Below are 17,055 nucleotides of genomic sequence, written 5' to 3'. Positions count from 1 at the left end.
ATGGCTTTCCCAAGATGTGTTCCAAATGTCCACTATTTCATTGCAAGCAAAACTGTAATCGTCTGACAAAGTTGTCAATCACTTTTAAACACTCCTGTATCGGGAGGGTCACCCAAAAAGATGCATCCTACGGAGTCCCTCACTGCAGCAATGTTTTCTCCCGAAAGAGGAATATTTGTTGTTATTATTTATTTTTTCGACCTATTCTATGAAATTTCCAGGTTGAGTGAACGCTGGCGTGTGTGGCTGCCGCTGCTCACCCGCATAAAAAATAACTTGTGACTGTAAAGTGCCCTTGAGAGTTTTGAAAGGCGCTTATAAATGAAATGTATTATTATTATTTATTTCAAGACTAATTCATACATCTGGGGGTTGAGGTAATATTTCAATAGTGCCAATAATGGAACATCCCTAAATTTTACATACAGTATACTGTACAATGATTTTCAGATAAGGTGATTTCTGAAAAGAAAGTTTGATTTCTTGAGAAAAAAGCAGCGTGAGCAAAATCTGCAGACACATGGCATGATATTTCTTACCTCAAAGAAGTTGCATTTTGCCTCCCTGGGCAGTGAACAGGTGTAAAACATTCGTCCTTTATTGTCACCGTCCTTGTAGACCACTCGCAGAAGAGCTGGGCGACCATGGGACACACACGAGGGGGAGACAGATGGGCAGGACTGGTCACGTTCCTTCCCTGCAGTTGTGTGTGCACTAACAGAGGAGAAAACAGCTATAAAACAAGAAAAGAAACCCATTTGGTTCTGAAAAATTGCATTGTTTTTTTTCTTATCATAAAATTGTGAATAGTATATCTGCGCTTCTTATAAAAATGAGGGTGGTGCAAAAATATATACATATCCTAAAGTCTGCTTTGTTTTAATAAACGTGAGTTTTTAAACTTTTCTGCCCCCCCAAAAAAGTGGTTTTAGTTGTGCAGTTCTGATTCACAATCTCAATTGCAACTTTATAAAACAAAACTATTTTTTTTCTCTAATTTTATTCTCGGAATATTGCAACTTTTATGCACATTTGTGATGCACACAAGAGGGACCGGTGAAACTGGATGTGTTGGTCACGTTGTCTGCATACTAAAAGATGAGCTGAAACTTGTTTTGTTAGGGGAGGAAATAACCTAAAAACAAAACCGGATTACCCTCAGGCTTGGGAAGCTTTTATTATTGTTATTCATGAGCGAGTCACTCACCCCATCTTGTTAGAGGGACCAGCATCAATTCTCATTTTCTTGCACGGCTGACTGGATGAGGCCAGTGTTCCCCCACGAGACAGCGCAGGTGCCTTGCTCAAGTCAGAGAAAAGCAAGGTGGACGTCCCGAAAGCGGAGCGCCAGTTCAGTTTGCGCTCCTCTTGGGGTTTTGTGAAGGCAGTGCAGGGATATCGCACCAGATCAGTAGAGAAGGGCGCAGAAGTGCCTTCTTTGTGGACTGTGGAGGAAATGATAAACAGACATTTCACGATTATTCTGAGGTTCCACTCATAAACATAGCTTGTTAAAAGCACTTTTTTATAACACAAACAATATCATCGAACACCTTTATGTACTCCTGCACGTCCAGTGCTCCTCATAACTGTGCCTTCTGGGCAATTTCAGTGCATTTGGACATGAAACATGAAATGTGAAAAATTCTTATCCTCATTATATAGGGAGCAAAATGATCACAACTGGGATTTGACTATATACTCGGCTTTTCCTGCCCACGCAAAGATTTTTCATTGAATGAACATGTTCAAATTTTCTAAGGGAAGTGAAGTTAAAACGTAATTTTTTTTGAATCGGACACAACTAACAATCGTTGAGTTTTACCCGGAGCTCGGGGAGTGAGGCAGGCATTGCAGTTTTTGGCAGAAGACTTGTTGAGAAGGGTGCATAGGTGACAGGCCCAGTCCTCTTCCTCCCTCTTTGCCACGTTTTCATTTGCTGCTCCCCCACTGCTTGCCCAAGCAATCACGGAGTTCCTGGCAGGAAGTTGACTGCAAACATAAAAAAACTTTTAAACAGTTTTCAAACACTTACTTTTTTTGGTTTTGACGAATAATGACGACATAGTGTTTAATACTATACTATGAAAAATACACACACAAATAAAAATAAATTAATAAAAACTATGAATCATGTTCATGATGGAAACATTTTTGGAAAATGTAAAATTTGCAGATAAAAAGCGGGAAACCAACAGATTTAAAAAAAAAAAACATTGCCCCCACCCAAATAAAAAACTGCAAATATAGAAACAAAATATGAAACTGCTCTAGCCCACAATATTTTGTGGACATTGTGTTTTTGCGATGTGGATGGAAGAGGCTATGCCCACCGAAGGCTGCATTTTCTGCCACATGACATAGCTTCCACACCAACTGGACCACACGTGGTTTCAACATTCTAGAAAGGCAATTGGGATGTGTCCTTTGAAAGCTTTCAAAGGTTTCTCCCCATGTAGCCTCCCTGGACCGCATAAATTAATGTTTGATGTGAATTTGGAAACCACATGTGGTCGAGTCACTCTGGAAGTGATGTCATGCGGAAGAAAATGCGGCCTTCTCAGGACTATCCAGCCCTAATCAGCTTATCCTCATGAGGGTCGCGGGCATGTTGGAGCCTATCCCTGCTGTCTTCGGGCAGTAGGCACAGTACAGCCTGAACTGGCAGCCAACCGCACAGCACACACAGACAAACAACCAATTGTGCTCACAATCACACCTATGGACAATTTAGAATGTTGTACTGTAATACCATGCCATGCATGTTTTTTATAATGTGGGAGGGAAACAGAAGTACACAGAAAAAAACAACGCAGGCATGGGTAGATCATGAAAGCCACTATCATTTGTGTGTTCTAGGCCATAGAATCTTTGGTTCATTTGTTTTGTTGCTTTATTCTGGAGAGTTAACTTCATATTGATGTTTAGTGTCGTGGAGTAATAATTAGATGAAGCCTTGTCAAGTATATTGTCACATTGAGAAAACTGTATTGATACTGTGTTGGCATGGAGCCGTGTCACGCTGTTGGTCCTCAGGAGACTGACTGGATCTTTGCATCACAGGCACCCAATACACAATATTGTTAAATTATCCTTGGATTCTGTTTTGTATTAGCCTATTCTATTTGAATCTAAGTTGAAAATCTGTGAATAAATAATGTGAACATTACTGTCAAAAATACCAGCGTAGCAATAATGAAAAATATTGTTTTAAATGTACCAGCCGACCCCACCACCCAAAAATGCTTCACACACTGCAGGAGCAAGCAAACAAAACATTTGCACTTGTAACAGCTGGTGAGGCAGTACCAGGAGCAGGCGGTGTGCATTTAAATGCAGTGTTGTGACATAAATCTCCACTATGTTTGACAAGAAGGCCACCAATCATTATGTGGATGGAAGGATGGATGGATGAAAAGATGGCTAGAAATATGCAGTCATGCTGATGGCTTCAATGGCAAACCTCCCTCACAGATTGATCTGTCAGCTGTGTAATGTGTTTGAAGGGCTTTCGGCGGGGAGCTCTCGCTAAGCCTCACTCAAACACCGACCAGGAGGTGTTGAGCCCATGGTCTTTCTGGCAAACATGCATTGAACATGCGCATCGGTGGCACCCGTAACATCCCCTGCTCTCTGCGAGGCCCATCTGCCTGCAAAAGATGGCTTCTCAGAGCTGAAACCTTCTCATAGAAAAGCTTCACTGAAGGAAAAAAACATGTAGTTGTAAAATGTAAGCTACTAAAGATTCTGTTGTGTTGAAGGATGCAAAACAAATAATGGACTGTTTCTGTTCTTTAATACATACTGTAGCGCTGGCATTGGGCTGAATCCTTGTATTTCTCCAAATGTTAATTACTATTATGACTATCATTACAGTTCTATTGAAGATACAGATATAATTACAACAACAAATGAGGTTAGAACAGCCCATCCACCTATCAAAGCACACAAAAATGATGGGGTGCACATTTTATGTGTTACTTTTATCTGGTTGGGTGTTTTTGCATCAAATTTAGAACTTGTGTTTTGTGAGTCTCCAATATTAAAGATGAAACCAACAGTACAAACTTTAGGGTCTATGTCTAGGAAACCATGATGGAGGAAGGCAGAATGCCACTAAACAGCTCTGGGAGGCAAAAACAAGTTCTTCTAAGAAAATCATTGTTTTTCACCAAACAAACAAGACATTTGCCGGTCACTTCATTCAAGACACAAGCGACCTGTTGTGCTCCCACCTGATTCGAATCCTGCCAGTGTCACACCCTTGACAGCGTTCACAGAAGTACGTCATCCTGGCGTTGTCGCCGAGACGACAGACAGTAATGGTTCCGGAGCAGCGACCGCACCGGGAACGCTTGTAGACTTTGTAGTGTGTGCATAATGCAGAGCAAGACTTGCGACACTGGCAGAGAAAGAGGGTGAGGTGAGTGGAAGAAAGTGCTAGGTGAAGCCATTAGTATGTGCAAGTAATATGGACAGCACCGGCAAAAAGGTTAATAGAGTAGTACTTATATAGCATGTTCCAGTGTTTTAAAACAAACATATACTGTACCTGTATACTACATTACAAATTTGGGCATTAGGATTATAACTCCACAGGACAAATTTAGGGTGGAAAATACACGAAAGATATTGGCCAAAAATACTAAATATATTCACTAGAAATAGACATTACGTATTTCTGTATTTTTAAAGAATGTCAAAAATATGACACTAAAAACTATTAGACAGAATGTACAAATCCAGGTAACATATGAAAAAAACGTAACGTAAAGACATATAATGAAAAACAATTAACTATAGCAAAAATCTCACCTTGTAAAAAAGAAGAGTAAAATCGCGCGTCATCTTTACCAAATGGTAAAGCTGCTCGTCTGATAGCTGCTCCACCTTTGGAAAGCTGTAGTCAGTTATTATTCCTTTTAACATTAAAAAGGAAAAAAATGACACATAGTAGTCACTCTAAAACAAATACAGCAAGTGCACAAATCAATCATTCTTTTTCTTTGGCCTTATGTAATATTAGTGTCGCAGACAAGCGCAGTCCATCCTAGCAATCACAAGGCATGTGCCACATGCCCAGGCCCAATAGAAAGAGTTGTAAATCTAAAGATGTTTCCCCTTACAATCACTTTCAATGTTTTTCTTTACACTGTCCCAATATTTGTAAATTACGAGACAATCCCAAAATATGGATGTATTGTTTACTGTCTGACAACACCCTGAACACCGGAATTAATTAGAACATTGAAGTCCTGACTTTTTGTTTTTCCATTCAAGCCATGATATACCTGTTGAATTTTGTTCAGTCCTTCTTTGAATGTCAGATATTTTGGATTGATGGATGTTTTCTTATGATTAATGAAAGATCCAGTACATTCTATTCATTTTGAATGTAGTGGAAAAGGGATACATAAATAGATGTTTTTCATTGAAGGATATTGGAACAAGCTTCAGAATGGTAATGTATGTCCCCTTTAGTGACAGACTGTATGCATGTTCATTCGGATGACATTTTGTGTTTAAGAAATCAAATCCAATCCCCATGTTTTGCTGTGCTGCATTATTTTCTGTCTTTGTCCCATTTTAAGCCTCCACTAAAACACATCACTTGATAAAACGGTAAAAAGTTATGTAGAGTGGATGTCTCTGGTTGTCTCGTTTCACCCCCCATCCCACCATTTCTGGGTGCGCACAATCCATCATCTGTACCTTCACGGCCGGGTGTAGACCTGCGTCGAAAAGAGCTTCATTTTTTATGATGTTGCCCACCCCCGGCATGACAGCCTGGTCAAGAAGGACGTCGCAGAGCATCCGGCCACAATGGCGTCTCGCGGCCTCGGCTGAGCGCGAGGGGATGAATGTCGGCGAACACACATCCAGGGGCTGGAGGGCTCGAACACGCCGACTACAGTCATCACTCAACCTTTGGGAACATAAACGCGGGGTCACATGACTACACACACACACGCCTACCCCACCCCTGTCAGTTTTGCTGCTGCAGATTGCAAATTTCCACATTGTGGGACTATTAAAGGCTTTCTTATTAACACAACTACAGCCTACAGCCAAATCATATGGGTTACATTTATTGGATGCCTCAAGGTGAACTTCTGCTACCTCAATCCAGTATCATTTTGGATTAACTGCACCTCAATTCCACTGTGCTGTCGAAGAAGCATACAATGTCATTGGCCAGATGGATTTCAAGCACAGGGACGGAGCCTCCGCCACCGCAGTCTTTCCTCTTTGGAGCGTTGATTCGCATAGAGCCGTTCATGCCAAAGTGTAATCTAGTAGAGTATTCACAATATTAATAACAAGTATGAAAGAAAATACTAACAGCTAATTTGAGTACACCGAAGCAGTTTTTTTTCCCTGAAGCGATGGCATTATATTGGTGAGTGACAATCAAAAATTGATGCTATTTTCTTTGTGGAGGCAGCTAATTGTCTGAAAATCCCTTGTATTGGATAACATTTGATTAGCTATAATTGTGTATCGGTTCCACCCGGGTGAATGCCTCAAGAATCAAAAGTTGGTTTTACCAGATGCAGCTAAGTCAGAAAAAATGTGTCATATCGATATATAGAAATATATAGAAAGCTACCATAAAAAGCGAGTGTTTAAAAAAGCGAGTTTAAGGAAATTTCCGGCCCCTGCTACGATCGCGTAAGAGCAGATGTGGGATAAGGGGAATTTCGACCAGGATTTTGCCGATACGTAGTCTTATCGCTACATGGGATCTGACAAATGGCACAAGTCTACATTTTTCATTGATCCACATCAAAATCACTCAATCTCTCCGGAGTGGTGTTCTGAACAATAATAATATCAAAACAAACAATCAAAAATGAAATACGTAGTTAACAAGCATGTTTGGCGCGAAAGGAGTGAATATAATAAGATAGCGGGAGTACTTGATACCCCTGCACAAGTGAAATAGACATGAATGATTTTAACCCTTGGCTTACATTCTGCAACTTCTCACCTCAACGCGTTCGGGCCAAAATACAAGAAGAGCTCTTTCCCAAGGGTTTCCACGCCGGTGTATTGACACCCTTTCAGCCTTTGGATAGCGCTGTTTCTTTCCAGCTCCAATCCCTGCAAACACATAACGTCACTATCGGAGTCGAGTCGCAAACATTGTTAACAGATGACTACTGCAGTAACATTTGTTTTCTACGTATTCTTGCTGAGTTTACTAATCCATGCCCATTTAGCGTTGTGATGTCTTTTACGGACAAAATACCTTCGCTGCGAACATACTGCCCCGGATCTCTTTAACTCTTTGCCTTTTCTGGATCCTCGAACGTATCTTCTCACCGTTTAACGTACAACCAGGACCTTCCACCATTTTTAAACGTAAACGGTTATTTTGGCAAGCACTTTCGCACTTCAAACTGTCGTTTGCCCTGCCCGCCACTTATTCAGATTGACGCATGCGCAGTATGGCGTCCATTTAATCCATTGAAGCCAGGAGGTATCCATTTTACGTTGCCACACGTTACGCTTGACAGAAAACACTGCTGTAATTTTTTTTCACACTTACGATAAAGCATCAAAGAAACAACCACTTCAGAGTTCACAGAGTCCATGTGGTTGAATAATTTGGTCAGGATTTCTTCTTCTGTCACGATGTCAGGATAAACTCAGAAAGAATTGACAAAATAAGCATTTAATAAATAAATAAATAAATAAATAAATAAATACATAAATAAATAAATGTACAGTAATTGGAATACGTTTTCCCTCACCTAGCGGGATCACTTTGGCAATCCACTAATCATTCATAATTCATAATTTACATTGACAAATCAAAATGATATTATTGAAAGTTTGAAAATGCGTTTGAGTGTGCCAACTCAGTCGTGTTACTTCTCAATTAGCCAGTGAACATCCAATATTGTTCGTGGTGTGACGCTAATGTGAATATATTCAACAGTGTTAAGAAATTGGTGGATTAAAAAAAACAATGACAAGAGGCTCTCATAATGGATGCATTGAATCTCTGCCGCAGTGTGTTTGCGTCACCTACAACAGTGCGCTTGCGCAGTATCATTCCACACAACTGCACTAACCAAACATGGCGGCGGCCGTCGACAGTGTTGTAAAAGTGTAAGTTCCCCTTTTTCTTTTTTCAAATGAAAATCCACAATGCATGCCGGCGTCAATATATATCCGAGAACAAATTAATTAGCGACAACCATTCCAAAACCACGCACACAGCAAACTGTTTTCAGATGTAAAATGCGTCCCAAGAGAATAACATTATCTTGTGGTGTGCTAAGGATAGCTAGTTAGCCGCTGGCAAATATCTGAAACACAGCGACCGAGGAGCTGTAATAGGCACACGCGTCAACAACTTTAATTGGCCACTTTGTATTTTGCACCTGATTAAATGGCTGTGTTGATAATTGCCTTCCGCTGATAATCCCGTCTGTAGATGCTTGCTTCGTTGTGAAGAAAGGCGTGCGAACGGATGAACCTTTTGTTCTGACGTCGCTTCTCTACACTGTTTAAATTCAAGCAAATTAGCGTTCGTCTGCTTGCCTTAAAGCATTGCCCGGTTTCAATGCAGGATGTGTTTATCATTGTCGTAGTCGTTTGCAGCGGTATCCCACAATAGCCCAACAATCCCTGGATCGTATTTTATGGTTACCCGGTTAAGATGCATGGGAGAGACATGATGTTTGAAATACTTTCCATACGATGGAGAAATGTTCTTTTGCAAACTGCAACAAGAGTAACACAAGATTTCCCAGAACATATTGAAATAGAATTTACTTTATTTTTTACATAACAGGGTTCCTCGATATTCCCAAACTTTCAGAAAGCGTTTCTCAAGTTAAAATCTCTAATTTGTCAGTTGATGTGGGTGAAGTTGTTTGTTTTTCTATGTGTGCAATGTTGTAGGGTGCCGACCAATTCAGGGTGTCTACAGGCTGTCACCTAGTGACAGATGGGATAGGATTTGACACACTTGTGACCCAAACGTGGATAGATGATTGAATGCAATATGTTTGTTTTTCCATTATTGTTACTCACATTTTCAGATTGTATTTTAATTACCCTGTATATATTTCAGTCTTGGGGAGCAGTGTTACCGAGATGCCATGGAGCAATGTCATAGCTACAATGCCAGACTGTGCGCTGAGCGTAGCATACTCATGCCCTTCCTGGACTCACAGACTGGTGTAGCTCAGTCTAACTGCTACATCTGGATGGAGAAGAGACACCGGAGTGCAGGTATAAAAGTCAATTACAAAGCGTTGTGTAGAACATCCCACACCTTTCTTTTTTTAAGCTATGGTCTTTGCCTCTATATTCATACATTAATTTGAAAGCTGTTATTGTACATGTACATTAATATGCATAATATCACCAATTAATATTCTTTTCCTTTTTTATTTTTATTTTTTTTTAAAGTCCACCCTAATTTCAACTCTACCGATGCTAACTGTAGACATGTCTCAACGGTGTAGCTTTTGTGGTTAGTAGTACCGACCTCAACTTTTGGTACTTCAATCTATTGGTCAGGTGTTGCTCCGGGTCAACTTTACACATATCCAGCGCGTCGCTGGAGGAAGAAACAGCGCTCACATCCGCCCGAGGATCCCCGATTGGCCTTCCCTCCAATCAAAGCAGGTATTACCACTGATGAAGTGTTCAACTTTGACAGAAACATGAAATATTTTTAATAAACGGCCGCTGTGTTTTCACAACATGCATACTGATAAACTTGCATGTGCTTGTAGCAGATTTGGAGTTGAGCCTGAAGCGTGATGCCTTGGGGGCGGTGGATGGAAGCAGTCTGGAGGCTTTGCTCAAAGGTGAGCCCCTCGACAGGCGGAGTGGTGTGACAGAAGTCCGCGGTCCTGACGATGATCCAGCCACTGTAGATGCCCCTGCTAGTTCTACGACGACTCACACATCCTCCGGACGTGTCCGCAAGGTTTCTTTGTTTGTTTGTTTTTTGATAGTGACAGTTGTTTTTGTTTATTTTGTCAGTTTAAAATGTCCTTGAGAGTTTTGAAAGGCGCTTAGAAATAAAATGTAGTATGATTATTATTAAGTACCAGATAGTAAGAAGTAACTGAAATAAAAACAGATGAATAGATGTCAAACAAGCATTCGACTGTGCTTTGAATAATGTGAGTTGTTTGAGAAAGCGAAGTTTAATTTACCAGCGTCTCAGAAAAAGGAGTTTAAACCCTGTGTCATTTTCACTGCAGAGAGTCCTTGACCACGATGACTATTTGGATGACTTAGACGATGAAGACTTTGAGGACGAGACGCCCAAGAGGAAAGGCAAGAGCAAATCCAAGGTGAGGACTAACACTTGTGTTGGTCAGTTCATCAGGCCAGGCCGTCCATTGCAAATTCACTTATATAGCAACATTAATGTACAAGACAGGTTATAGTAGTGCTCTGGAATCCTGAGCATTCTGGGAAACCTGGAAAATGATCAATTTTCCAGTCTTGTGATGAACGGATCAAGTTAGTTTTAATGCAACAAACTTTAGTGCTTTATCTCTGCTTCTGACTTGCACAGCATCACATGTGATGCTACCACTCAACCACTTATTCTCATCTCTTTATCACCTTTATGTCATTTTCTTAATTCTTGGGATTTACTGGGCTAACCTGGGATCTCAGGATTATATTTCACGTTGTCATGTAGAAATGAGGCTCAGTATTTCAAAAAAAGCCCTGGGATACTTTTATCCTTGAATGTTGTTTTTTTTTTCAGGGGCGCAGTGACAAGAACGGCAAGAAGAAAAGTGAGGCTGCGGCTGCAGCTCTGGAGGAAAGAGACAAACCTTACGCCTGTGACAGTGAGTCAAAAACGTTTTCCTTTGTCTTTCACACCTGTGTACGTGTCATGCTTGTTTGGCAAGGGCGCCTTCTGATTTTCCTTCTCAAATATGACATCAAGGCTTCTGCTGTGCATGATGTGATTTGAAACACCCCTCTGGAACTTATCTGGAACTTATCTTGATAAGTTGCTTCCTTTAAAGTTTTTTTCCACTCTCTTCTCTCACCCAGAAAAAAGGTCCTTCTCTGTTTTTTGCTGCTCACCCATTTCTCACCTCTGCTGTATGAGCTTGCTGCTGGGAAGGCATCTCTAAAAATATATGTGATGTCAAAAAAGTGAAAAGAATCATGCTTTCTGTGGGGCACTGAACAATGCACTTTCCTGGCTCCACCTGCGAGCCCCTCTTTTTCCGTAAAGTAATTCAACCATCACTATAACCCTTGTGTATTACCGTGTGTGTATGTCAGTCTGTGGAAAACGCTACAAGAACCGTCCAGGCCTGAGCTACCACTATACACACTCTCACCTGGCGGAGGAGGAGGGCGAGGACCGCGAGGAGATCGAGGCACCACCCACTCCTCGCCAGCCTGAGGAACAGAAGAGTGAGTCACTCTCAAGTACTGAGAGAGGGAGAGACGGTGTGAGAAAAGGGTGTGGGGGCAGTCGTGGGATTGCATGCCCTGTAGCATGTGTGCGCCTGAAGGAAATCACCTCCTCCATTTTTGCCCCCTTATGTGCTTTTTCCTCACCTTCATATTCAATCTCAAAGTTTGTAAAAGATGCACCCGTTGGTTCTGTTTGAAACACGTGTTAACCAATATCCTATTCGATATTCATCAACAATCCCTCATGATTGCATACATACATTAGACTTTTCACCGATGTGATTGAAATCATTCGATATTTTAAACGGGTGATTGCCTATGTCATAATTTGATCAATGGATCAATTATGTCATTTATCAGCTATGCCAAATAAGCCATTATAAAATCCAGAATTTATTTTCACTCTGAGGTCTTTCCGTAGTGATTTGTATAAGTCTGAAAACCATTTAATCTTCACTTTAAAAAATAACACAGTGTGTTAGTTAATTTTACAAATGGTAAATATAGTTTGCAGAGATGTATATGTTTACTGTATTTATTTTTTATTAATCTCAGGGAAGGAGATGTAAACATGTAGACATTGTTCTATTTAATGTTGATCTGCTTTTGTTTTTGAAGTAAATGCATGTAGATTTTTTTTCCAATTCATAATCCCTATGGCGGCTCAACTGCAGAGTAACAGATGTGTTATACATTACAGTACTCCCTATTCTGAACAAATCCACAATATTTAGTAGTTTTTGTCAAACCAGATCTGTCTGTCCGTCTGTCATCTATCTGCAGTATCTATTGTGTATGTGTGTGTATTAAATGCATGCAGATTTACTTGTAAAATCCTTGTCATTCAGATTCAGTTTGCCTCATGAGCTCATTCACGTGGTCATTTTTACTTTGTCTGTCGGGGTGTCAAAAGAGATTTGAATGGTTTTGAAACGATGAGGTGAATATTATTTGAGTAATTTATTTACACTTTCTGGGTATATCATTAGGTAAACCTGCAGAATCTTAACATGCTGTACGATAAGGAAAATATTGATGTCCTTGCAAAATTCACAATGCTGTTAAATAGTTATATGGTAAGACTAAGTACTTGAGTTTCCTTGTGCTTGTATGAGTTTTTGTCAGGGCAATCTTGCTTCTTTCCACATTCCAAAAACATGTTTCATTCACGAATGCTCACTGTAATTGTTCCAAGGTGTGCGTGTGAATGATTGCTGGCCTAGATGTGTCCTATGATTGGTTGGCGACCAGTCTGGGGTAAAATTACTTTATTGTAATTAATGAACACAAACATGGTTCATGCGCTGCATTTACTCTACTTCTAAGACAACAGACCATTATATTGTACAGTATCTCTTGCATGTTCAGCATTATTTGATTGGTGGATTGTTTTAAAATTGTTTTTAAAATATTTTTGTTGGGTCTTCTGGACACAGTACTGTATTTGCTGTCCGAAGCCCAGATAAATACAGAGGGTTGTGTCAGGAAGGGCATCCGATGTAAAAACTTGGCCAAAACTAACATGCGAATCAAACCTCTGAAAATGGAAGACACTGATTCGCTGTGGTGACCCCTTGAAGGGAAAAGCCGAGAGGAAAAGACTAAGTACTGTATTTGCCGTGTTGTTGTTTTTTTGTGAAAAATCCCAAAAAATTGGAACCCAGTCAGCCAAAGTCAGCTGGGATCCAGCTCGCCAACAACCTTCGTGAGGATTTGACATAGCAAAGTAATCAATATTTTTTTACTTTTGCAATACGGTGCATCATGTGTTGCCTCAAAAGTTACCCAGCATTGATGCGAGAGGCTTGCAGTATGATTTAGTACCCTGCTGCAATCAAGAATTACAATAATGAAGAGTGAAATTAAAACTGTGCATGTGCACACACCGAGTTCTCAGTGACTGTAGCTAGTCACAACGAAATTGGCCTATGAAGTGTTCCGAATGACCTATGACAAGTGCTTTAAATAGGTTTCAAGTGTTATAATTATGTTTATGTTTATTCTCCTGTGTAGCAACTAAAAAGGGTCCAAATGGTCTAGCACTGCCTAACGATTATTGCGACTTCTGCCTGGGAGACTCCACCTTGAACCAGAAGACTGGCCAATCAGAGGAGCTTGTGTCTTGCTCAGACTGTGGACGTTCAGGTATGGACCCCCAACCCATCGCTACCAATTGTGCACATGAAGTACAAGCAGATTGATGTTCACGACTGATTTGTTTTTGGTGTCTTCACCTTCTCCACAGGCCACCCGACATGTCTGCAATTCACGCCTGTAATGATGGCCGCAGTCAAGACCTACCGCTGGCAGTGCATCGAGTGCAAGTGCTGCAATGTTTGTGGCACGTCGGAAAATGATGTGAGAATGCGTTTTAATTTTAAACCCTGCGTAACGACATCATCTCATGAAAAAGCATACGCAGGACACGGTGCACCGTGAAGCACAATCACAATTAAGACATGCAAAGGGTGCCACAGGGTTACACAACCTTAAAGGCTCAATCTTTCGCCGTTTTAAATGGAGCTGCATTTCTTAAGCTCACCACTAATTTTTCCTTGCAACACAAGGGCAAATTGGATGATACTGATCTAAACTGAAAAAAAAAACCTTAAGTCAAGGTATGACTGTACTGGAAACAAATGTGATTTTTTTTTCGTCAGTATTATACTCAAATATTATAAATGTGAATTACACAGGAGTACAAAATACGTGGGCAAACTAAAGTAATACATTGTGAGCCCATTAGATTTGATGTTGAAACAGTCATCAGAAGTGGCTGTTTATTTCCGAGAAGTCAGCACGGGTTAAACCAATGATGTGGTTTTCCACCCAACCCCCGCAGGACCAGCTGCTGTTTTGTGACGACTGTGACCGAGGTTACCACATGTACTGCCTTAGTCCTCCCATGACTGAACCACCTGAAGGTAAATGCTGCACCACCCTTACTTAAATGAGATGATATTGGATAGTAAGCAGCATTCGTCATACATTACCTCAGTAATCATTTGATGTACCCTCGCACATATAACTTTTGAGTCATTAACATCACTATTTGGCAGTATATTTGGCAATAGAGGCTAAATGTTTTTACCAATAAAAAGCTGTGGCATCACACTTGATGCATTCAAAAACCGCCAACATAACGGGGCATCTCAAATGCAGATTGTAATCACACTGAAATAGTGCTAACACCATTTTTTTCTGCTTTGGCCAAACGTGTGAGCAGTAGTGAATAAGTCCTCCCCTTAAAGGACAACCGACGTCACTTTTTTTGTTTTTTAACTTGCACCAGAAAAGCGTTTTATAGCATCTAAAATACCCAAAACACGCAGTATGATATTTTTAGTCAAATGCAAAACACCAATAAAAATGACTTAAAGTGTCCAAAATCTGCAAAAAATTGAGCTACGAATTGGGCATTTTTAGAAAATCCCGCCCCCAGTTCGTGACGTCATGCCAAGACGTCTTGCATTGCTAGTGAATCAAAACAATGGCTTCAAATTCGGAGAATATGCTTTCTTGTTCCACATCCAGTGATGAATATGATTCAAATAGTTCTGAAGAGGAAAGCAGACACGTTTGCAATCGATTAAAGAATTTATTTGTGCCATTTTGAGGCAACATTGGGGGAAAATCTCTCACCCAAAAAAAGAGGCACAAAATGGCGACCGCCACCTCCGTTTCCATAGGCTGATAAATTCCTTATATGGCGCTTGGACCCCCTCTTCTGGCCTTCTGGTGGCTTTTGGGTGCAACACGAGGTCCCCAGACCAAACAAGTACAGCAAAATACATTGACGCGATGGAAGGACCACGCCAATGCGCCTTTTTTACGGTAAAGGGCGGTCCTTTAGTGACGTCATGGACGGACTCGTCACCAACTCAAAAACAAGACTTCCTGAATGTAACGAAGCGCGAGTCTTAAAATGTAAAGTATAGCTATATGCGGTGGAATCTTTGTAAAATACACTCAGTAGAAGTCATTTGAAGCCATTTTACAAATTATGGACACAACTTGGCTGTAGAGGTCGGTTGTCCTTTAAATACATGAAAATAATGAGACTAATGAAGGCATATCCAATCCAATAATCTGTACTACAAATAATGTATTTTTAGTTCATCTTTTTATGACGGTGTCTTTTAGTTACTGGCAGGACAATGACATGCTTTTCCACAATAAGGCCCAGATGTGTTTGCTGTTTCTACTGTGGACAACACCAAGAAGACTCGGCACAATAAAGCATTTTATTTGTGCGTTTTTGCAGGGAGCTGGAGCTGCCACCTGTGCCTGGCCTTGCTCAAGGAAAAAGCCTCCATCTACCAGCAGAACCAGAGCTCCGCCTCCGAGTGACACGGGAGCAGTTAGTTGGTCTCGCCCCCTCTTTCACATGACCACTGTTTGAGCAAAGCAACACATCCGAATGGCCACTTTTTTCCCATATGTAGCTCAACCGCCTCACGGCTTAGTGGCAGGAGTAGGATGGGGCATGACGCCAAGACAGACCTCAGATCAGTTTAAGTGTGGTTGAAGCAGCTTCACTGTCTTCACACATTCATCTGCACACATTTGTATTGGTGGACTGCTGCTAAACACAGACGAGAAAGAGAGTGGGTGCATGGGGTAACCATAGCAACAGCTATCTCCATGGGAGTTCCCGGGAGAAAACTGGCATCACAGCAAATGTCCGCATCTGCACTGTGGAGTGTTTTGTTTTCCCTCAAATGATCTATTTTTACTTTCAGGATGTGGACGGGGGAAAACACAAAACAAACTGTTGCTGGAAAATTATTCTATTAGTGTTATTGTTCTGGTTACTAGTGGACTTTTGTCGTGACATTTGTCCGTGTACTTTGTAAGATCATATGGAGCCCAACAGCGTCGCCAAATTGAAAAGTTTTCACCTCGTTCCACACAGATCATTATTTTGTTGGGTGGACCCAAAAATTCAACCAAACACTGAAATGTCATACTGTCGCCATTCCAGAAAAAGTAACATTATATCATAGCATACTCTCATTTTCTATTGGTCCACCAAAAGCACCAAAAGGTGCTCAGTCTTATTTTTCAAAGTCTGTAACTGGCTGCTAGTCACGTTTCCTTGTCATTGCTTGGTGTTAGTTCACTATTAAGCTTGTTAACACAGCCACATTCATTTCAGAGATGTTGTAGAGACCACTCACGGTGCCATCATTGTCAGCACTCGTCTAAATAGTGTCATTTTTTAAGACATATATATGATGAAATATACCATTGGTATTGGGAGAAATTTGTAGTTGTTTTCTAAAGTGGGTAGTGAACACTTTCACGTATACGCTCCTTCAACATTCTATGTACTTTGTTGCCTTGTTTGTACATTTCTGTCTGTGACCTTTGCATTCATTCAACTCTTTGGATATGTCAGGCCTTCATTGTATTTGTAAAATGATGTCCTTTGTTGTACTATTTTTTTTTTTTTTTTACATTTTTTCGGTGACAGCGCCGACTAGTGTGACTGAAATAAAAATGGTGTATTTCCTTGAGAAATTCTACTAGTTAAGCTCAGACACAGTGTGACTGCTTTCACAACCCGACACCACAGTCTAACTTAAGACTGCTGGTTTTGTTTTTGTTTTTTTTGAACAGCCATGTCCT

General features: G+C 40.7%; 2 protein-coding genes across 7 annotated transcripts in view; one reads left to right on the top strand and one right to left on the bottom strand.

The window, feature by feature from the left end:
* Window positions 1-7,410, bottom strand: part of neil3 (nei-like DNA glycosylase 3) — a 32,505-nt gene extending 25,095 nt beyond the window's left edge. For 3 of the 4 annotated variants that reach the window (XM_088988954.1, XM_088988928.1, XM_088988938.1), the window contains exons 1-9: window positions 7,253-7,410; window positions 6,992-7,104; window positions 6,153-6,293; window positions 5,713-5,926; window positions 4,816-4,890; window positions 4,236-4,402; window positions 1,826-1,992; window positions 1,208-1,445; window positions 540-714 (exon numbers count right to left, since the gene is read on the bottom strand). In XM_088988954.1, coding sequence (XP_088845080.1) covers window positions 540-714; window positions 1,208-1,445; window positions 1,826-1,992; window positions 4,236-4,402; window positions 4,816-4,890; window positions 5,713-5,926; window positions 6,153-6,293; window positions 6,992-7,104; window positions 7,253-7,357 — 1,395 coding nt within the window. In that variant the 5' untranslated portion in view covers window positions 7,358-7,410. The remainder of the gene's footprint in view (window positions 1-539; window positions 715-1,207; window positions 1,446-1,825; window positions 1,993-4,235; window positions 4,403-4,815; window positions 4,891-5,712; window positions 5,927-6,152; window positions 6,294-6,991; window positions 7,105-7,252) is intronic. The other variant, XM_088988946.1, reaches the window with a different exon arrangement.
* A 661-nt stretch (window positions 7,411-8,071) lies between these two features.
* On the top strand, window positions 8,072-16,967 carry LOC148901531 (zinc finger protein ubi-d4-like). Of its 3 annotated transcripts, none has more exons than XM_088988907.1 (11): window positions 8,072-8,118; window positions 9,089-9,249; window positions 9,541-9,648; window positions 9,762-9,955; window positions 10,236-10,328; window positions 10,754-10,838; window positions 11,287-11,421; window positions 13,438-13,569; window positions 13,670-13,782; window positions 14,267-14,348; window positions 15,689-16,967. In XM_088988907.1, the coding sequence occupies exons 1-11, from the start codon at window positions 8,087-8,089 to the stop codon at window positions 15,772-15,774; spliced, it is 1,221 nt and encodes a 406-aa protein (XP_088845033.1). In that variant the 5' UTR covers window positions 8,072-8,086; the 3' UTR covers window positions 15,775-16,967. The 3 variants fall into 3 exon arrangements, with proteins under 3 accessions (XP_088845033.1, XP_088845025.1, XP_088845041.1); XM_088988899.1 differs by having other exon boundaries at window positions 9,759-9,955; XM_088988915.1 differs by lacking the exon at window positions 11,287-11,421 and having other exon boundaries at window positions 9,759-9,955.
* The last annotated feature ends 88 nt before the right edge of the window (window positions 16,968-17,055 follow it).

This window comes from Hippocampus bargibanti, linkage group LG02, assembly GCF_051943395.1.
Source record: "Hippocampus bargibanti isolate YZ-2025 linkage group LG02, ASM5194339v1, whole genome shotgun sequence".
Classification (NCBI taxonomy): Eukaryota; Metazoa; Chordata; class Actinopteri; order Syngnathiformes; family Syngnathidae; genus Hippocampus; species Hippocampus bargibanti.
This window is presented reverse-complemented; position numbering and strand designations above follow the sequence as displayed.